The sequence below is a fragment of the Cavia porcellus genome, unplaced genomic scaffold (genome assembly GCF_034190915.1).
Source record: "Cavia porcellus strain 051 isolate PalLab524CR breed Dunkin Hartley unplaced genomic scaffold, mCavPor4.1 scaffold_19, whole genome shotgun sequence".
NCBI lineage: Eukaryota > Metazoa > Chordata > Mammalia > Rodentia > Caviidae > Cavia > Cavia porcellus.
Window position 1 is genome coordinate 53,819,482 of NW_026947502.1, and position 22,932 is coordinate 53,842,413.

The 22,932-nt window shown below is 43.9% G+C and overlaps 1 protein-coding gene across 3 annotated transcripts in view; it reads left to right on the top strand.

Annotated features, from left to right (window-relative positions):
- Adcy8 (adenylate cyclase 8) overlaps positions 1-22,729 on the top strand; it is a 225,732-nt gene extending 203,003 nt beyond the window's left edge. For all 3 annotated transcript variants that reach the window (XM_063231066.1, XM_003467348.5, XM_013149932.3), the window contains 5 exons: positions 193-351; positions 10,663-10,809; positions 16,984-17,076; positions 18,492-18,606; positions 22,144-22,729. In XM_063231066.1, the coding sequence (XP_063087136.1) occupies positions 193-351; positions 10,663-10,809; positions 16,984-17,076; positions 18,492-18,606; positions 22,144-22,631 (1,002 nt within the window). In that variant the 3' untranslated portion in view covers positions 22,632-22,729. The remainder of the gene's footprint in view (positions 1-192; positions 352-10,662; positions 10,810-16,983; positions 17,077-18,491; positions 18,607-22,143) is intronic.
- Positions 22,730-22,932: the final 203 nt, after the last annotated feature.

Below are 22,932 nucleotides of genomic sequence, written 5' to 3' on the forward strand. Positions count from 1 at the left end.
GGGAGCCACACATTTCTGCAAGATCTAGTCAGGCTCTGGTCACTTGGCTTCAGGCAGGTTCCTCTCAGCGTCCTCAGTTCTGGCTGTCCCATTTGTGCAGCATTCAGGAGTCTTCCCCACCTCCCAGTGAAAGCCCAGAGCACAGGCTCGCAAACTCATCTGCTGCTTCTGTTTGTCCCCTGCAAACTGCAGCTAGAGTACACAGCCCGTCTGGACTTCCTTTGGCGAGTGCAAGCCAAGGAGGAGATCAATGAGATGAAGGAGCTGAGGGAACACAATGAGAACATGCTCCGGAATATCTTACCCAGCCACGTGGCCCGCCACTTCCTGGAAAAAGACCGAGACAATGAGGTAAGCCCAAGCTGGCCAATAGGAAGGAACGATCAGCATGGTGCATACCTGCTCACATTGACCGCAAGTTCTGGGAGAATGCCCCTGTCCTTGTGTGAGAACATGAGAATAAAGATTGTGCCTGTTACCAGGTGCCAGGCACCCCAGCCTGCAACTGTGATGCTAGACATGGCCTCCCTTGGCCTGCAGTGTTTCAGCAGTTAGCTGTATATGAGCTCTCCATTGTAAGCCCAGATGGGAATTTTTAAACGCCATATGCATGCACGTTTATATAGATATAGGTATTTATAATTGATGCAGATGTATATGTATGTTCTGTGTGTGCATATGTATATATTTTGTGTATCCACTCTGGGTGTATATCAAATAATTGAGAGAAGGTTCTCAAAGATATATAGATATAGATATACATAGATAGATAGATAGATAGATAGATAGATAGATAGATTTGAATGCACCGATATATGAAATGTGATATATACATTATGGGATATTATCTAGCCTAACAAAAGAAAAAAAATCTTAACACATACTACCATAAATAAAAAGCTTATTTTAATTGAATAAGCTGGTCATTTTTAAAAAGTACAAGTACTGTATGATGTTGTGAGATATCTAAAGTACGCAAAACCAGGGAATCAGAGTAGAATAGTAGTTATCAGGATCTAAGGGAAGGAAAAAAGAGTGATTGTTTCACGAACACAAAAAAACTTCCAGTTCTGCAAGATGGAAAAAGTCCTAGGATGGTGGTGACGGCTGCAGAAGAGTTCGGTGCACTGTACACCACTGACCTAGTGGCTCAGGTATAAATTGTATCTTAGATATATTTTACCCCAGCTAAAAATAATAACATGTAAAACTGAAATTATATATATATAAACACATGAATATGTATGATGGATATAGATAAATACACCACCTATATCTGGGTGTGAGGGATGGGTGTATATTATTAATACATTGCCTAGCATTTAGTAGGTTCTCAAAAATGTTCTTTTCACATAAAACTGATTAATCTTATTATATAATTCCTGAAAGACACCCCATGAAAGCAACCCATGAGTCTGAAATCATGGTGCTGGGAAGCTGAGGTTCCCTCCAAAGCGTTTATCACATAATTTTATTTTGCCTTTTTGGGCTTCTTGCAGCCCAGATTCTTCCTTGGCTTATGGCCCAATCATTCTGCTCTCTGCCTCTGTCCTTCCATGGCACTTCTTATGAGGACACGTGTCCCTTCCTTTGAGGGATCAGATTTAGGGCCCGCCCTCATCCGATATGACTTCATCTTAATTTGAACACATTTGCAAAGATGTCATTTCCAAATAAGGTCACGTGGTGACGTTCCAGATGGATAGAAATTTCAATGGGACCCTATTTATCCACAACAGCAGTGAAGGGAAAGTGGCAAGGAGTGTGGTTGGAAATTCTGCTGCACTGTGATGAAGCTTGAAGTGGAATGGGAGCCTTGAGAGATTTTTAAGCATAACATAATCCATCAGCTGCTGGTAGAATGTGGATAGGAAGGTCACAAAACCAGAGCAGATCAGAGATCTGAAAATAGCTCAGGTAAGATCCAAGTGAAGAGGTCTAGAATGGTGGCAAAGGAGATGGAGACGAGATAAGTTCTAAATTTCTTTGGGAGTTAGAATTAATAAAGCCCAACAATGAAGCTGATTTAAAAGATGTGAAATTTTTTAAAAGTACTTGAACAGCTGAATTTACCTGAAAGCTCTAAGAGACAATCACTCAAAAGGGAGCTGAAAGGTGCCTTTGGGTGTCTAAAGGCTAGCATGTGAGATTCTCAAGGCAAACCTAGCATCGTGGGACCTCACAAGGAGCATCCCTCTGCTCTGCGACCTTGAAAGCCTTGAAGGATAGAATCATCGTTGCAGAACTGTGAGCTCACCGAAAACAGAAAGTAATGGGCAAGATGGTCATTATCACCACGGATCCTCGGGCCTGATGAGCCTCTCTACAGTCCTTCTATTAAACGGCTGTGTATCAGCAGCCGTGGTGCATTTATTGCAACATTAAACCTTAGTGGCCTGTGGTGGTGTTGGAGTGCTGTACCCCCTTAGCTGAGCCATGCAAACTGGAATTGTTTAGGATGCCACATGGTTTGTCTCACAGGCTGGACCAATATAACTATCTTTCCAGTAACAGATTTGCAAACAGAACTCATCAAGCTATGAAACTCCTTAAAACAAAGGTTACAGACACTGACACTGAGATAAACTTCTTCAACTAGCTGAGACTGGGACTGGTGGGCTGGCTGATTTGCTGATTTTTGTTTTCACTTGTGGATATGATACTTTTGGACACAGAAGGGTGTCTTATTCACTGTCTTATTCTTGAGACATGTTATACAACACGCACAAAGTAAAGGAAGAGAGGCTTAGATTGGCTTAAAATTTCAGAAGTTTCAGTCCACAATTGACAGGCACAAATGCAGAAATGGCATGGTGGAAGGACTTGACACAGAAGAAAACTGTTCACATCGTGGCTTCTAGGAAGCAAAAGCAGAAGAGAGGAGTCAGGGAAGCACATACACTCTCTGGGTCACATCTCCAGTGACCCATCTCTTCTAACTCTTCCATCCAGATCCACTCCTAACTGCACATTCAGCTATGGGTTCATCAGCGGACTAAGCTAGTGAAGGATATAGCACCCCACTGATCCAGTCAGTCACCTCCAAAAGCCCCACCTCTGAGCACATGAGGCCTCTGGGTCATTCCAGATTCAAAGCATAACAAAAGAGCTCCCCATTGTTCCCAAATATAAACTGCCCTTCTTGTTACTTGTGAGACCCTTACAGGATTTGGGGTTTGTGGTCCTTGCATTGGGACCCTAAAGGGTAGAATGGGAGAAGCCTACTGGGGGCCCATTTCTCATCTCTGCTACCAAAGAAAGCCCCATGAAAGAGAAGATTATCGGATAAGTAATGAGCAAGAAAAATAATCAGCTTTTGAGGCACTCAGGTCCTGGAGGGTCTCCCAGATGCAGATCAAAGCACCACCCACCCTCCTGGACAGATGGAGTTTTCTGGCACTGAGTTCAAGCCTGGTTTCCTCAAGGTTCCCTGAGGTCACAGGCTTTGATGGAGCTGCAAAAGCAGAGAAAATGTTGGTGTGTGTCAACCAAGATCACCAGATGGAGAGGAGGAACTATACAAACCACAGAGGCAAAACCCAAAGGCAAATGAAAGGAAAGCTGCATTTGAACCAAGGAACCAAAATAATAACGTGTCTGGGGCCCGCAAAGAAGAGCAAGGAGATGCTGATTTCATCATGAAAGGAAGGAAACCAACAAGAACTGCATTCCAAATCCCAAAGTGTCCGCTCTTATCCAGCCCAGTCCCCACTGAGCACCATGGATGGCAGCTTCAGCCTTAGTACATTTTCAGTGAAAAAATTCTATCAGAATTATTTCAGGTTTTATAAATATTTAAGCAGTTCTCTCTCAGCTGGGATTAGACACTGAACTGTTTATGCTGCTGACAGAATCTGAAGATGAAAAAATGATGAAGCGTTATTTACTGAATATCTACTGCATGCCAGATATTGAGAATAGGCAACTGGTGAAAATTAGCTCTCACTCACAGCCTTCTGAGGAGAGTTCCGGTAGCCTCACATTAATGGTAATAAAACGGGAGTCCTGAGAGGTTTCTAACCTGCCTCATATTCTTCAAGCAGCACTACACCTCAATTCCAGGCTCACCCCACTTGCCAGGCTGCTCCCCAAGTTAACCTTGGGGCTGGACAAGACTAGGGCATGTACTTGACCTATGTACACATGCACATGTGACATAGGACAGAGAAATAAAGATACAGAAATGCAGTACATAACGCAGCGGCAGAGGAGGGGTACGATTTAGCCTGAAGCACTTCAATTTCACACCGTTACTATACAGCCAAAGGCATTCTTAGCTTCTCTTCTTGACACAAGTCTGAATAGCAATACAAGCCTCTGAATATTTGGGGGCTTTTGCAAGTTTTTCTGGACTGTAGTAATCCCCGAATCACTACATTTCCTATCCCACCCACATCTCACCCTAGCTTTATCCAGCTGATCTTGAGGAGTTGCTTAGCTGAATTGCTTACATCTTTATGGGCCTCACCCTTCAGGGCACGATTCTGTGGGCCTTACTCAAAAAGGAGCAACCCCAGAGGCCCTGGCTGGGAATTTATGTGCCTTTTTCATGTGGGCTTTGAATGTGTCCCAGGCACAATAGTCAGGGACAAGCTCAGAGCCACGCCAGACATTGTAGCTGAAATTTCAGTCTCTGTTTGCTCTTCCCTCCCAAATTCTAACCCTTCTGAAGGCCCTTCAAGGGAGAGTATGTATCTGATGGGAGAAGCCCAAGCAGTTAAGTTAGAAGAACATGAGTTCCCATCTCAGGTCTGTCATTTACTAGCTCTGTGATTTGAAGGAAGCTAGCTAGGCTCTCTGAACCTCAGTTTCCTCATCTGCAATTGTATCAGTGATCTCATTATATCAGTGCTCTTAGGACAGCGAAGTTAATCAGACAAGGAAGTGACTGGGAAATATTCCAGGCAGACACAAGTAACAAGAGGCACAGAGTCACAACACCGTAGGCTATTTGCTGAGAAGTGGAAAGACCTCAAGAACTTTGGTATTCAGTGGAGCACAGAGATCAGAGCAGAGGTATCATAGGTCAACACGGACAAGTCTGCAAGGACATTGAAGGGCACAGGACTTAGAATCAACTAGGCCTGAGCAGGTAAAGGACCAGCAAAGAGGAGACCATGGTTTTCTTCATATTGCTATGTGGGGTCCAGGGGAGGGAATGACTGCATAGGCTCAGAATCCTGTGTGAAGTCCAAACCTCTACTTCCAGCCCAACAGAAGATGGTGACAACAGCACAATAATAGCTTTTTCTATATTCAGCAGTTCTTCCCCAGTTTACAAAATGTGTTTATTTTTTTTAGGCCCAAAATAGCAAGAAACAGATGGAACACTCAGAGTGGTTTAGAGAGAGCCAAATAAGGAAACCATCTCTGGAGGTGTGGATAGCTGGGCTGGAGCCCTTCCTTATCCCCCTCCCTGACCTGCTTAGGGTGGCAGAGGGCTCATCTGCTTGGGCTACATCAGAGATCTCCCACACCCTCTGGTTGAGGACTATCAGTGGTGGTACCAAGCAGGAGGTCAGAGGGAAAGGGAAGAGAATAAGATCAAGGTATTTATTCCTTTGGAGCCACTTGAAGTTACACTTCACTTGGATTTTCTCATGCTTTTAAGCATGGAGAGATGGCAGCCTTACTACCACTGACCCTGGACTCCTGAAGGATTCTTTAGGGTTCCTTTTATTCTGCCCTCACCTTTCTAATTAAGCCCTTTGGATATTAACTCTCCTTGAATTATCTTGCTGCAAATGAGTCATCTCTTCCCTGCTGGGTCCCAAAGTGAAGCAGCTCAGTAAGGAAGACAGGATGAAACCTCTGGCAATCAGCATTGTGTGAAGCTCTTCCCACTCTCAAACCTAAAGGGACAAGGAGAAAAGCAGTGATTGGTTTCAGTTAGAGAGCTGTGAACCGTGAAGTGGAGGACCAAATAAACACCTAGAGCAGAGTCTCTCAGTACATCCAGGGCAAAAGCAGAACAGGAGATCAGCTTTGCCACCATGGCAGCAAAAAGGTCACCTTTTGTGCTCAGTCATGGAACAAACCCATGGGTGGAACTCTCCTTTCTGTCTCCTCTTATATTCTTGCCTGGATCCATTGAAGAGAGAACTCCCTTAATACTTTTGCCCTATGGGGAAACCTTAAGGAACTGGGGTCCACCTCTCTTATGACTGATGAGGCCCTTAACCTCCCAAAGGAGTGGACAGCAAAGGTTTAAATAAAAGAGGTGATTGGTATGACTTAGGGTTCCAGGCAGATCAACATCCTCTAGCAGAATTGGAGATTCTCTGTGAGCTGAGACAAAGAGCTTTTCTGGGGGGCCCACATTTATTTGGTTTTCAAGCAAAGGAAGAAGATACTGAGGAAAACATGGGAACTGAGCAGGACCTTGGGAGTCAGTTCAAAGGCTTTCCCAAGAAGTAAATTATACTAACTAGGAGAACTGCCTTATTTCCAAGTTGACATTTATTGCAGGAGTGGCTCCAGCAGCTACAAGTCTGTATTTACCTTATTGAGGTTGAAACCAGGTGTCCTCAGCTGCAGCCTTATCCCGTCCTTTGAAGCATCACAACATCACAGACCACTACAGGCTTCAGTCTAGACCAGTGATTCATAGAGGTTCACTTACTCTGAATGCAATCCCCATCTCCAGCCAAGGAGCTTGGGTCTGGAACAGACTCACAAGGAAACACAGAATGCCAATTGGTTAATATTAAATCCTGCTCAGAGCCACTTCATAGTGTCTCCCTCACTCTCCCTGCACCCCACCTCATCTGAATGGGGAAGATATGACTGAGGACATACATTCACCACAAACATTCACTCTCAAGTCACCAGAGGAGTCACTGTGCTAAAGTCTCCTACGTACTTTAGTCTGTCTTATCTCCTCATAGTCCTCTTTGCACCCAAGATGAAAAAGCATTCACTTCTCACATGGTAAGCCCAGTGGTACAGGTTTCCTTCCTGAACCCCATTGGATGAATATTCATACATATTTCCTGCCTGCAGTGAGGGTGAGTGGGGAAACTCAGGTTAGTTCTGCTCTACCTCATAGGAAGGAGCAGAAAGTTTTGGCCTCAGTTCCACTGTCCGACCCATCATTGTCTGAAAGCCTGTGTTTTGGATTGATTTCCAATTAGCTTGTGAGCCCTTTAGGCTACTTCTCAATCAAGTGCAGTCTGGTAGAAAGGAATGGTGAATCTCAGGGCACAGTTTTCCCACCCCTCCAGCCTCTAACACGGTATGATATCGTCAAAATCTGACTCAGCTTAAGTTTATTCAATTCAGTGTTTTTCCATCAGGGCTCCCTCTCATGCTAAATCAACCAACCATTCAAATAGAACAGTCAGACCAGTTTGCAGTTCCAAGGCTATTTATTCTGCTTGTCATTATTTTTATGGTTATCATCATTACTATTATAATTACTATTAACAATACTATGGGCTCTGGAATCCAACAATGTAGGGGGAAAGTCCAAATTCTCTTCCTTAATGATTACAGGGCTTGGGCAAAGTACTTAACACATACCACCATTTCCTGATATGTAAACTACTAATAATATCTTCCTTGTGGAGTTATTATGAGCACTAAGATATGCTTGTGCACTGTTCTGGATTTGTGGCCGGCACCTACATATTAAGTGCTCAATGATATCATTATCATTACTGTATTACTTCAGCAATTAAGACAGTCTGAATGTTGGCAAGACTGAAAAATAAAAGAAAAGAGGGTGAAAAGGAAGAGGTTTCATTAAAGCACTTTAGTACACAAACACTTCTAAGAAACTCCAAGTGACCAGATGTGATGTATCAGAGAAGTGTTCATGAAAGAGGGGTCATGGGCTGGGTTAATTTGGAAAAAACTGAAGATGCTGGGATTTTATCTTTTTCTTCACCTTTAAACAGACATTTAAAATATAGATGTTATAGGCTGAACTGTGTTTCTCCAAAATTCTTATGTGAAGTTTCAACCCTGTGGGTTAAACTCAGAGTATGGTATTTTGGGGTAATCAAGTTATAAACAAGGTCATTAGGGAAGAACCCACTCCAGTGTGACTGGTGTCCTTTATTTTTAAGAGGTGACCTTTATTTAATCTCCTCTTTATTTAAGAGGAGATTAGGACACAGATACAGATGGAGGGAAAACTTCGCGGAGATAAAACTTGGAGAGAGAGGGGCTTCAGAAGACCCTTGATCTCAGACATCCAGAGTGAAAACTTGGTGGAAAATAAACATCTGGCAGTTTGTGCCCTCAATCCTCAATCCAAGATCCCAAGCCAGCCAACTCAGCACTGGCCCCAAAGAGGAAAATAAACATGTGTTGCTTAAGTGACACTGTAATAGTTTGTCCTGAACCTTCAGTCAGTATAGGTAACTGAGTAACCAGTCACCTTTCTCCCAAGTCTCAGCCATTTGTAGAATACCTCTCTATCAGTTTATAAATCCAAGTTCTCTGACCATGGCACAGACTCAAGTTTACTCCATGGCACCACTACCTGTTCAAGTCCAAGGTGAGAAGGTGCTGCCTTAGGAAGCCATTTGCTACTGCCCTCCTCCTTGGTTGTGACCCTGTGTGTCCACCCTACCACCACCCCAGCCCAGCATCATCCTATAACCCTGCTTCTTCTGCTACTGGATGAGTGATCCAAAATAGGACTTATTTCTTCTGTCTCAATTTTGCTTATCTGTAAAGTGGGATTAATAATCATGCTACTTCACAGGACTGGTGCAAGAATAAAATCATGGAATTCATGCGAAAGCATTTTATAAGTATTAATGTTGCCTAAAAGGGTCAGAAAGTCATCACTCATTAACAGTATTGAGTGCTTTGATTGTGCCAGACCCTGTATGAGGGTGTTTCCATTACACTGCTGGCCTCTGAAAACACTAACCACATTGAATATGTTAGATTTGCCAAAGGTAGAAATAGACATTGACAAGGGGCGTACTATAGAGTTGCTCAGGCAGCTGCTAGGGTGTAGCCTCCTGACTCCATCCAGGAATCTGGGCAGTCTATGGGAGACATAATCTCCACATAGTTAATGAAGGCAAGAAACAAGAATTTGTCCAGTTATTGAGACTAACTGGACTGGAAGGACATTTTCCAGCAAGAGATAGTGAGACTTTAAGTGTGAAAGGAATGGGGTGTTGGAGTCTTCTAGAAGTAAACCATGAAACTAGGATTTGAAAGCAAGTACTCCATCTGAAATTGGTTGCAGGTCAAAGATGGGTAAGAGAGTGGAGAAGAAGGCAGAGAAAAAGCATAACTGATAAATGATGGGTTATAGAAGAAAGATGAGCTCTCATCTCAGTCCTATTTCCTGAATGTCTTTAGTTGTCGCTGCTTTGATGTCCTGAATCTATTCAAAATATTTACGTTTCGTGATTATTTTGATTGTAGGCAAAAACCATAAATCACATGATCCTGCACCTGATGAGTAGGGTGGATAAGGACACATCTTGATGTTTTTATGAGCCTGTCTTTAAGTTGTATGGCTCTTTGATCACACATCATAAAGACACAAAAAAAGACTCCCAGAACTACCTCAGAAAGTGACAAGTGAAAGGATTCAGTGTATTTAGAGCAAGTGGAGTATTTGGAAGGATATTAATGGCAATGTGTCCTTTGCTGTAATTTTTTTTGTTTAAACATACACCATATGTTTTGACCAGTCCTCGTAGAACATGCCTTTGAATGGAACAAGACCAGAGATTTCCCAATAGAAGATTTTCATGTAATAAGATAAATGAGAAGTGTCTGATTTTTAAAAAGAAAAAGGTAGAAGTGTTTTTTAAAAAAAAAAAAAAAAACATTTAGGAAACAGAAGCAAACCTAGCAGGACTTAGTAATTGACTGATGAAGTAGTGAACATGATGAAAGAATCAGAGGTGACTCAATGGTTCTCTAATTTTGATGATTTGACAACTCTGGTGCCACCAACTCAATTAGAGAACAAAGGAGTAGGCACAGGAATCTCTGGAAAGAAGATACACATGGTTTATCCCACTTACAATTTGAAGAGTATGAAAAGAACACAGAATGAGACATAAAAGTTCAAAGCCAAGGAAGAATGGACCTGGAAATAGGAATGTAGAAACTGTCTGCATTTGAGTGTTAGACAGGCTGAGAGGGAATGAAATGGACCAGGTAAATTTGTAAAATTGCCACCATTCTGTGTCAGAGACAGAAACACAACATTTAAGGTGAAATGAAAAGAGATGCTATTCTCGAAATAGGCATAAAAAAAGGAGATGGGGACTTTTAGAGGTTATTATGTCACGAACAGGATTGGTGTCCTTATAAAGAAGCTCCAGAGTGCAGCTTAGCCCCTTCCATGTTGGAACATGGCTAAAGAGTACACAGCTACAAGCCAGAAAGTGAATCCTCACCAGATGCTGACTCTGCCAGTGCCTCGATGCCAGATTTCCCAGCTTCGAGAACTGTAAGAAATAAATTTCTGCTCTTCATAAGCAACCTGTCTGGGGCACTTTGTTATGGTAACCTGAATGCACTAAGACACATGGTGCTGACATATTGGTACCTGACTCCTATGTTCAGTCCTCTCTTTGGGAATCTGTGCCTGGGAACACAGATACAAGTGTACATGTAGCATCACTGTGGAATCCATCTCTGATGACCGTTTCTGGCTCTCCCTGTGTCTCTGTCCAGGAGCTATATTCTCAGTCCTATGATGCCGTTGGAGTGATGTTTGCCTCCATTCCAGGGTTTGCAGACTTCTACTCTCAGACAGAAATGAACAACCAAGGAGTGGAATGCCTGCGCTTGCTAAATGAGATCATTGCTGACTTCGATGAGGTAAATCTCAGCCTTGGAAGTGCACAGTCACAAATGGACCTTGTTGGTCTCATAAGCGTGCTGGTATTTATTAGAGGAATGACCTTTTGTGGGTTTTGTGTTGTGATCCTTCAAGATTGCAAACTGCATTGTGAATGCAGACATGTACTACCTGGTTTAGTTAACACAGTTTCACCTGAGCTAATGGATTGTTGATAAATTTATACACTGTAAGGTGATTCAATTGAGCCAATTCACAATACTTTAACTCCCATCCTCCTCTCAGGAAATCAGAAACTATGCGCTTACTTTTTCATATCTTGTTAAGTCCTCAGGCCAAACTTAGTATAAAATTAGTTGGCAAATAATAAGATGAAGACAAGCTACTGAAATCCAAAACTTACGTACAGATAAAAAATAAAACACCTCTATTAAAAATATCTGACAAAATGTTGAGATAACAGGTTTTGTTTTATTTTAGACTGTATTGCACCCTGCTTCCCAAAAGCCTTCACAAGTATATTTTTAAACTTTAATTTACACAGCAAATTTGATCTAAATTTGTATCTCAGTGTACAAAATTGTGTACATCCAGGAGTCCTCTGAAAGCAGAAGAGGGCAGTGGCCATGAGGGCAGACGTGGGTGTTTGCAGGAGAGTGCTGGAGTACTGGACCTCCAGAACAGGGCCTGGAACCTGTTTTATTCAGAACATGAGCGTTAGACCAGTAGAAACAGGGTGGATAAGGAGAGAAGAGGGAAAGAAAAAGGGAAAAAGAGGAGAGGAAGGGAGAGATTAGCAGGAGGAGGAAGAAAGGAACAAAGAGGAGAAAATAGAAAAGAGGGTTCAGAAGAAAAACAAGGAGGGGGAAAGAATTAACCCACAGGAAAAACAAAAGCATCCCTTGAGTTGTCATCCGCAAGACCCCAGTTTTCCCTGCGTGGGCCCTCAGGTCATCTAAACATGACCTCATTCTCTGGTTCAATTCGGGCCCTTTACAAGCTTCCTGGCTGAGCTCACTTTAAGGATGACACCACTTTTCCAGATAAGGTAACTACCGGAGGAATCTGAGATCCCACAAAATTCCCTCTTGGCAGAGGAAGGCTGAGAACTGCACAGCGCACACTCTCCAAAAGTCTGTTCACAGTAACTCCCTGCCAGAGCTCCCCGTCACACACACCCTTTCTCTACAGATTGTTCAAAAAGTGTCTGCTCACGTCCTAGTTCTCCACATCTGCTAATGAAAAGGAATGACTGGGGACATTACACCCCCACACACACACAGGAGAAATAGAGCAGATAAACTTGCTGCCTGGGCAGTGAATGAAATAATGAAGTCACACTTGTTTCTGAGGAGCAGATAACTTTGCTGAGGTACAAAATGAATGCTGGACCAGTTAGTTCTAAAGAGAAGAGGATAACATGAGAACCTGCTACATTTCCCCAGAACCATGCAGGATCAGCCCGGAGGAAGGAGGAAGCTGAGAAAATGTAGTTACCCAGAGGAGCAGAGAGAGAAATGCACCAGAAGGCATCCAAGGTCTTTGAGCTAAAATGTGAACAGTGAAAGGGCTGTTAAGAAGCCATGCTTGTTTGGTGGTATCTGAGGGTAAATGTCGACACCAAAGACTTCTGAAACTCAGGCACCCTGGGTACAAACCAGAGAATCTCAATGAAAGCAGATTCCAGTTAGCTCCAGAAATACAAACAATGAGCAATAATAACTGCCTGAGCTATGACTCAAGCTACACACACACACACATATACACACACATACACACACACGCGTACACGCACACACACCCACACATAGAGCAAATCACAAAAATAACTGTCTGTGTTCCCCAAGGTCCCAAAAGAGATTCTATTAAGCATGAATTTTCTTAGCACCTGGTCACTTTTGAGAGGACATTTAAAACAAGACACTCTTTCAACAACTACTTTGTCCACTCTATCTGTCTGTCCATTTTCAGAAGATGAGACTCTGAGGCTATTCAGCTGTTGGGAGAGCAAAACGTTAGAGAACCAGCAAGTTGCATCTAAATACTTGGCAACTAAGGAATAAGAGGTCAGAATTTAGCTTGGAATCCAGGGAGGCTTAAGCTGACCTTTGTTCTTCCTCCCCAGGCTGGACAGTTGTTCAGTCTGGCCAGTCACATGATAGACTAGCAATTACTTGAAGCTCTGCTGCCACATTCTGGAAGTCTGCATTTTTGAACAAGGAATTCCATGCTTTTATCTTGCCCTGGGCCCTGCAGATTATGTGTCTAGGCTTCAGAGAAAGGGAATCTTGGAGAAAGGTTGTGATCAAGAGGACCCATTCATCAGTTTGCTGAGCACTTTATGGGTATTCTACCTCTAGGAACCCCTCTGTCCCAGCTAAGCCAGGACGACTTCACATTGGACACATATGGTGCAGTTTCAGATAGGAGCACCAAAAAACCCTCACTAAGGAAGTGGCATGGGTGTATGTGGTACAGTTAATATTCAGTGAGCCTTTACATAAGATTTTTAATGTATTACATTAAATGACACATTGCCTTTAATTCCCTGAAAGTACTCTCTCTTGCTTCAAACGCACTAGTCCTTCACTGTTGCCAATTTCTGAAGTGGCTCTAAAAGTCCTCTTTTGTGAATTTCTCTTCATGGCCGCCTCAATGTCCTGAATCAATTCAAAGCTTTTACAGCAATGTCTACTGTCCACCTTATTCGGCAGATCAGGAACAGTGTGAGTCCTGGTTGTTCCCAAAAGTCAAACATTTTGAACTGATTCAAGACTTCCAGGAGGCCACGAGTGTATAACTAAAGACATTCTCTAAAAACAACTTCCAAAACTGCTTCAGAAAGTGCCAAGAGGGATGGGTTAGGTGTGTTCGAACAAGGGAAGATATTCTGAGGGGAATTCATGGCAATGTGTCTTTCCTGGAATTTTTTTAATTTAAATATCAAGCACATAGTTTGTTGACTTCCCATAAGTCTTAGAGAAGATCAGGAAGTAAAACAAATCAAACCAGAGGAGTATCTGGAGGTTAATGGCAGAGACAGGGCGGAGTGAAATCAGAACTCAGAGGAGGGAGTGTGGGAAGCCTCCCGAGGGCCTCTACCATAATCACATCTGCAAGAGAGCATTACCACACGCTGTGGCTCAGTTGGTGCTTAGGTAGAACACATTGCAGAATTGCATGGCTTTAATTTCAGGTTGGGAGAGAAATTCTAATCTATATGAGCTCCAACCTTCAAAGTAGCATGTCACTGTCCACAACGTGTGGCAAAGTCAACCTGAGATACAACAAGCTCATTGAAGGCAAAAATTATCTTGTCCACCTTGCATCCTTTGTACTTACTCTGGTCACTGGAATGTAGCAGAAATTCAATAATGACCACTGGATGAAGAATTAAGTGAATAAGGTAATTCTATCCCAGGCAGCCCACTCTCTTCTTTTAATTAAAGAAGGACTTCTCAAATTTGAGCATATGTCAGAATCACCAGGCAGCCCATTCTCTTCTTTTAATTAAAGAAAGACTTCTCAAATTTGAGAATATGTCAGAATCACCTGGAATGTTTGTCCAAAATTCCCCCACCAGAGTTTCTGAGTCAGTAAATGTGGGTGGGATGGTGGGCTTCACATCTTTGGTGATTCTCACAGGACCACATGCAGGAGGATAAGCATGACTTTGGAGTCAAACATCAGAGATCTGTTTCTAACTGAGACTTCTCTTAGCTGAACAACTTAAGCAATATCAATCGTGTGTCTCCTTTTACATAAGGTGGACATAAAATAATTACTGGCTTAGTGAAGGATTATTAAATTGCTGACATAAGAAGCTATCCACATGTGACCCAGTGTCCCCTTGAACTTGGCATGCAAATAAATGTGTAACCTTATCGCCAGTTCTCACTGTCCACTTAAGATTCCAAAGACTATCCTCATTGTAAGTGACAGTGATAGAGAGGCTGAAAGGTAGGACTTCCAGGCAGCTTCCTCAGAGTGTGGTCAGGTGCAGCCACACATTTCCAGTGTCTCAAGTGGTGCGTACTCATCAAGTTCAGCTAGCCCATATGAGCTCATGGCTGGGCAGTCTCGCAGCTTAGCACTTCTTAGTGCTTACAGATCAGTTTACAATGATTGATGAGATAAGACAGCGTCCTGTGAGAGTGGAATATGTGTCCCCACTGTTTTTTGGAAGTTCTACAGAGCCCTGCATACTCTGACCCTACTCTCCCAGCTCATCTCCTTCAGCTCACAGTCTGGATCCAACACCACAGCCAATCTAGGCTCTTCCTGCTTCTTTGAACTTACCCTACATCCTTCTCAGCCCTGGGACTCATTCATTCTGTCCTTTATGTCTGGATATTCTCTCAACCAGGCCCTAGCGCCCCCAACACACACATACACACACACACACACACACACACACAGACTCACACCTAGCACTAGGAAAGCCCTTCTTTCACATTTTACAACTCAAGTTAAATGTCAGCTGCTCAAGACACCTTACCAGATTCACTAAATTAGATCAAAATGGTCCATTTTCTTTATCCCTAACCCTTTACATTATCATCATAAACTTTACTGAAAGTGAACTAGGGCATGTTTTGTGCGATTTTTTTTAACTTGAATATCTGAATCCTACCTGAACTCCATGATGGCTGGTATCTTGTAGATTATTAAACATGGAGATGATCAATGAGTAGTCTATGTATGGTTTCCAATTGCTGAAATTTCTACAGATTTTGTGAGGTAAACAATAGAAATGTGTTGTGTTACAATTTGGGATCAGAAGTTCAAATCAGACCTCACAGGACTGAAGTCAATATGTTGGCAGGCTATTTCCTCTGAGGGCTTCAAGGGAGGATCCACTTTTTATCTTCCCCAGCTTCCAAAGGCACCCACATCCCTTGACACATCGCCTCCTCCATCATGCATGACACCATCCATCACATCACTCACTCCAAATGCCGCTTTCACCATGATATCTCCTTCTCTATTTCCCTGATTTCAAATTTCACCTATAACAATCTTTATGATTTGAATGGGCTTCCAGAAAACCCAGAAAATGTCCCCATTCCAAGATCCTTAACCTAATCACACCTGCAGAGTAGAGTGCATTTGCTGTGTAAGACAGCACACCCGCAGCTTCCAGGGACATCCTGGGGACTAGTTGGGGGGTTCTTCTGCTTGCCAAAGTTACTCTGTGAGAGACCAAGGTTAACCTCACTTAGCCTTAAAGCACAAACTGCAGGCAGAAATGGAAGAAATTCCACACATGATAGCTATTGTTTGATTCAGCCATTCATTCTGCACTCATTCATGCATTCGCTCATTCATCCTCACCGTGCTTTAGACTCTGTCTGGGTGGTAAGTAGCAAACAAAACAGGCAGCAATACGTGCCCCAGGAATCTCATGTTGCCGTGGAGAAGACAGTACGTAAGCAGAGCTAGGGCTAAGTATTAAAGAGAGAAAATAAAAGAAGGAAAGAAGATGAGAACAGGTATGGAAAAAGGGGTGCTCAAGTCATCGTCTGAGGGAACAATATTAAGAGACAAAAGAGCAAACACAAGTGTCCTAAGGCTGCAGCAAGTCTGGCTTTTCTAGGATCAGCAACGCAGCTGGAACAGAGCAAAGGAGAACAGATGGCAACAACCTTGCAGGTTTCAGGGGAGACTGGCTTTAAACCTTTGAACCTGAGCTGCTGGAAGCAATCAGTGGATTCTGCACAAAGCCAGGGACATGGTCTAACTCATCTGGAGTGGAGTCATCTGACTCTCACACTGGATAAGAGGAGACAAGGGCAGGAGGAGACAGAGTATCAGAATGGCCCAGCTGCAATCTAACAGTAGCTTGGACTGGGCCCGCCAAGGAAGTGCTAAGACTGTTGAAAAGAAAGCCAGGAAGATTTGTTGATGGATTGGGGGACATTTTGTTAGCTCTTCTTTAAGCTAATCAAATAGGCTTGGTTATTTCAGTGATAATGGAAGCACATCTCCTTGAAGAATATCTACTCACATTCACCTGAGCTTCTGGCACTTAGCGGGGAGGTGGGGGAGGGATGAATAAATCCCTGTTGGCTGGCTGAATGCACCTTCTGAGTTAGACCTTTCCTCACTGGGAGTCAGGGGTCCACTTCAGGAGCCCAAACCTGCTGTGGGAGGGTAAACACCAGAACTAACACTGTTGCCTGAATCTGTTTCAGCTGCTGGGTGAGGACCGCTTTCAAGACATTGAAAAGATTAAGACCATTGGCAGCACCTATATGGCAGTGTCAGGCCTCTCCCCAGAAAAACAGGTAAAGGAGTCAGTGGTCTCAATCACAACTATGCAGAGCCCTTGCTGTGATCATTGGCCCTAAAGATAGTGACGCCTCCTTCAGTAGGGTAGATACTCTGCTAGAGTGAATTACTCCCCTCACATGAGGCACTGCAGTTCCCCAAGGCAGGATCTGCTGGATGAAATTAGGCTGCTTTGTCAAGAAGCATCAGGCTTCATCCTGAGCCTCACTATTCACTTAAACAATTATCAGAGGGGAAAATACCAGATCAGGATTTAAGCATAGGTGTTACTCAGCCCCTAATACTAGCCTGCTCTCTTATTTTTTTGTTTTCTCCTTCATAAGTTCTTATGTAATAATAACAACAGTCCCTGCTTTTTGAAGTGTTGATGGGGTACCAGACATGCATGTTATGTGGGGACCCTAATGTGTACTTCCCAGTTTAATGGATTCATTATCTGAGATGTTGTCACACTCATGCAAAGTCTTGTATCTACTAAATCCTCAGCAAATGTTCAGTGCATGTGAGTTCAAGTTACTGGGGAAGACAGAATCCCCCCTAAATTCTTCTCCTCCTTCATGGGCTTTCATTCCAACTAAAACCCAAAAAGTATTCAAAGAGTAACTACCGGAAAGAAATCCATGCTGGTACACAGTAGCAGAGGTCACAAGACTAGTGCCCAAGCTGTTTATGTAAATAAAGTTTTATTGGAACACAGCTATACCCATTCATTTACATTTTGTCATTTTCCCTTTAAAGCCAAAATTAATAGCACTGAGCAGCTACAATGAAGACCATATGGTCTGTAAACCCTAAAATGTGTGCCATCCAGCTTTTTACTGAACCTATGTACCAACCTCTGCTCCATAGGCACACAGAGTCCTCTCACACATGTCACCTCTCTCACACATTGTCCCTGATATGTTTTTAAAGCCACTGTACTTATGTCCATTTTGCAGATTTGGAAACTGCACAAGGCACAGGCTTACTCTGCATTTTCCCTGGGAGCTTCATGAACAGAGATTTATGCAAAAGATCCTTTCACCTTAAACTGGGAGCATTTCAAAGGAAATAGATATAGTTCCTAGAACGGGAAAGCTACCCATGCAATCTTAGTAGCATGCACACGCACGCATACACACACACATGCATACATGCATGCCCCAGTGGACACATACAGGAATTCCTGTGCCACCTCAAAGGACAAGTGGAGGTTGAAGGAAACAACACTGTAACCCACACACACCGCACTCTCCTAGGTGAACCTCTTGTGACCGGTGCTCCTACGTACTGATGACAGGAGTTTGTAGGGCTCAGGTGCATGACAGTTTCCCCTGAGGGATGTGCATGCGGGGTTAGCACAGGATGCTGCTGCTGCAGATATGCTGTGGTTCATCACAACAAATGAGGCTTTCTCTCATGTTTAATGCAGCAATGTGAAGACAAGTGGGGGCATTTGTGTGCCCTGGCAGACTTCTCTCTCGCCCTGGCTGAAAGCATACAGGAGATCAACAAGCATTCATTCAACAATTTTGAACTCCGGATCGGTGAGTAGTGCCAAGAAGTGAGGGTCCCATAGAGCCCTTCAGTCCCTTCTGTGCGAGGCCATCAATCCTGAGAAGCTTTTTGTGGCAAAATGCAAGAGGCCTCCTCTGACCTGGCAAGGCCAGGCACAAGTCAGCTCAGACCTTTGTGTGAGCTTCCTCTCATTCATGATGCTGGAAGCAAGAGCATAGCTCTGACCAGTGAGCAGAAACAAAATCGCTGATCTTAAAAAGTCTAGATAGTGGATAGCCTCTCTTCTGACTTAGCACTAGTATCCTCTCCATCCAAGGTCCTGATTAGAGAGGCTGTGGCTGTGACACTAAGGTGACATTTTGGCTCATGGTTTCAGAGATTCCAGTCTACAATGGGCAGAAACATCACACCAGAAGAGAGTGGCAGGAAAAGCTGCCTGCCGCACGGCAGCCAGCAGGGAAAAGCACGGGAGAAGGGACCTGGGACTAGACAAAGTCCCCAACGTCCGACCTCTGCGACCCACTTCCCCCAAGTCCACCCTGCCTCCTACATTTCCATTTCTTGCCATCAAATCATAAATCTGTTCAGTGGATTAATCTGCTCATGATATTAGAGCCCTTGTGATCCAATCAACTTCTTCAAGCCTAATCTCTGAACCCCTGAGGGTTTGGGGAGACATTTCAGATATAAACCGGAACTGTGGTAACCGATCACTTACTTCCACACTGCATGATACTGCTGGTCAGTGTTGTTCTCAAGGTCTTCTGGAAAAGACTTTCAGGCAAATTCAGGAGTCTGCTCTTGAGCTTGTCAGATGCCGTCCCGAGCCCCAACTGACAGCCTCACGGCACTTTGCTCAGCACAGCCTCAGCCTCCTTCAGGCCCAGGGATTCCCTGTCGGAACAGCAACACAACAATAATCACTGAGACTGAGTGATAACCCTTCAAGATTAGCATAATTTGCCAATTTCTTCTGCATCTCTGCTGCACTTCTCAAAGACCGATCTGAAACTCCCTACTCCCGTCCACATTCATATTTTATATATGAGTACACTCAGGCCCGGAAAAGGGAAGAGCCAGCCTAACATCACACAGCCAGTCATTTATGCCAGAGGTAGCTCCAGGACTTCCTGACTGAGACAAATGACATTCTGTGTGCCATGATGCAATTTAAAGCAACTTTAAAATAGTGCCTCCACATTATAAACATCCTCCCTGAGCACCTTTCCAAGAAATGCCAACATAGGACTCATCAGATCTGAAGAATGCCACATTCCTTCACTGTTTGGAATAAAAGTTACATTTTGGATTTTTGATCCATGAATGGACTGTTCAGAGCTTATCACCACATTCTTTCTCAGCCCCACATGCCCTTTCTGAACTCATTAACTACACAGTTGAACCAGGAATGAAAAGAGAATTTACCCATGAACAGAGAGGTATTGTAAGCAAATTCTAAAGATGTTTCTGGGACCAAGGTCAACCTTGGACTGCTGGCATTATGCTAACTGATATGAGAGGTTAGGAAATTAATTTCCCAACTGGCTTAAGAACCTTAATTTGTGTTTCCCATCTGCTGCCCTTGGCTGGATGACTCTGGGCAAACCTTTGAACCCTCAGAGTCTCCGGGTCCTCCATTCATAAGATGAATGTTACATCATCATTTCCTCCACCTCCCTAATTCACAGAGCTAGCTTTCCTTGTGATTTTCTCCACGTGTGCATGTGTGCACATGTACGTGTGTGTGTGTGTGTGTGTGTGTGTGTGTGTGTGTGTGTGTGTGTGTATGACTTGCCTCTGTCGGGAATGATTTTACCCAGATATCTGCATGATTCTACCATAAGTCTCAAATCTCTTTGCATAAAGCCTTTTTTAACTACACTACTCCAGAGCACACCCTTCCAATCTTCCTGTGCCCCTCTATCCGGCTCAATGTTGCTTCTATTATTTTCTAATAGTATCTGCTTTCTTATTATGTTCTCTCTCCAGGAGCAGGTTAGTTCCATGAGAGCTAGGACTGTATCTCTTTGATTTTCCATCTCTCCCCACATAGCAGGTGCTTAGTGAAATGACAAAATTTTAAGTCTGGTATAGGTGACATACATGACCATTAACGTTATAGAAAAGACATCCAGGTGTCTCAAAGGAGGGGGCATTGAAACCGTCTTTGAAGGCATTTAGTTGCCAGGCATGATAATACAAACCTGTAATATCAGCACTCTGGGAGGCTGAGGCAGAAGGATCACAAACTAGAGCCTAACTTAGGCAATTTAGTAGGACACCATCTCAAAATTAAAAGGAGAGCTCGGTATGTAGGTCGGTGCAAAGTCCATAGGTTTAATCCTTAGTACCACAAAAGCTATTAATAAAAGCACTTAGCAAATAAACTGCAGAATTGGGAGAAACTAAAAGTCTAAGCAGAGAGAAAGGCAGGGCTTTCTCTACCAATGTAGGAATGGCTGGCAGGTGAAGGGACTGGGGTGAGCACTGTGCAGAGGCACCCAAGGGGATGGTGATGAATACTAGCTGACAAGCGAGGTAGAAACCCGGCCTGGGAAGCCCTGGATGGTAACCCTGAGAACTATTAGCTCCGAGGTCAAAGGGATACCAGTGATGGGGCTTTGACTAGAAGAGGGTACAAATGAGACTGGGTCAGAGACTACACATACACACACACACACACACACACACACACACTCCTGCACAGGGGCAGCTTTTACTGGGGGCAGCAGTGGCAGCTGAATTGAGGCCTCAGCTAATGGAATCCACAAGTAGACAGGAGACTGACTAAGCTGCGGCTCCAGAACAAAGCAAGTAGCAAGTCTGTACTATTTTGTTGGGGTGAGTGAAAGCCCAGTAATTTCCACTGGCAAGGAATATGGTTCTGTAAAATGATTTTTCTTGTCAGTAGATGTGGGGCACCGGGTGATCACGGTCAGTTCACCCTGGAGGCTGTGAATTCCTGTGTGTCTGATGGCATCAGCCGGCACCAAACATCTCAGCCTCATGCTTGGAATTGTGATGCTGGTCAGCTTCTCTGGGGAGTTTTTGAGTTACTCTTACAGATGGTGTCATCTTGCATAAATATCCCAGTTGAGGATGGGCTGTGTGAGGACAAGGACAGGACAGGGAGGACATTAGGAAGCCATCCCCACGGCCTGGGGGCAGGATGAGAGCTGAGTGAAAGCAGACCTAGAAAGGATCTGCCCAGCTCTCAGGCTGCTGTGTGGACAGAAGCCAAAGACTGAGAGCCCTCCCGGTCAGGGCTGTGGTCCTCTCTCAGGCCACGACAAGACAGCCGGCCCGTGAAAACAGCACTTCTATGGTATCAAACACTTGCTGGTTGGTAGATGGTCTGCCACTGGTTGTACTTACATTATCAAAGTCCAGATAGGTTAAGTAACTGACCAAGGTCAGACCCAAATAAGTGACTGACTGAAGCAGGACCTGAGCCCTGCAGCCCACCTGCAGAGATCGCGTAAATGGCGAGCACTCTCTCCGGTAGGGGGCAGACCCTCAGTGTCCTCCCCGCCCTCTTACCTCTTGTTCCTTTGGTTCACTCTCAGGCATCAGCCATGGCTCCGTGGTAGCTGGTGTGATCGGCGCTAAGAAGCCGCAGTACGACATATGGGGCAAAACTGTGAACTTGGCCAGCCGAATGGACAGCACGGGTGTGAGCGGCCGGATCCAGGTCCCTGAGGAGACCTATCTCATCCTGAAGGACCAGGGCTTTGCCTTTGACTACCGTGGGGAGATCTATGTGAAGGGCATCAGTGAGCAGGAAGGAAAAATCAAAACGTACTTTCTGCTGGGAAGAGTCCAGCCCAACCCCTTCATTCTGCCCCCAAGAAGACTGCCTGGCCAGTACTCCTTGGCCGCAGTGGTCCTAGGCCTCGTCCAGTCCCTCAACAGACAAAGGCAGAAACAGCTTCTCAATGAAAACAACAACACGGGAATCATCAAAGGCCATTACAACCGGCGGACTTTGCTAACGCCAAGTGGGCCGGAGTCAGGAGCCCAGGCAGAAGGCACTGAAAAATCCGATTTGCCATAAAAGCATTTTCTTTGTGTTTCTTTTCTGTCTTTTTTTTAAATTTCTTTTATATATAAAATAAATATACTAATAAAAAGGTTTAATTTTTTTTACAACAAGGATGGTTTCATTGGTGTTTGTGTCACTAGATCAAGGACACTGCAATTCTCTTCAATCACAAATATTTATCGATCATCTCTTACATGCAAGATTCATTGGCTATCAAGATCATACCAATTTCTGATTTTGAGAAGTCCACAGCTAAGTGTACAAAAAGAATGAGTAAACAGACTCAACACTATCAGACACTCCAACACTACCA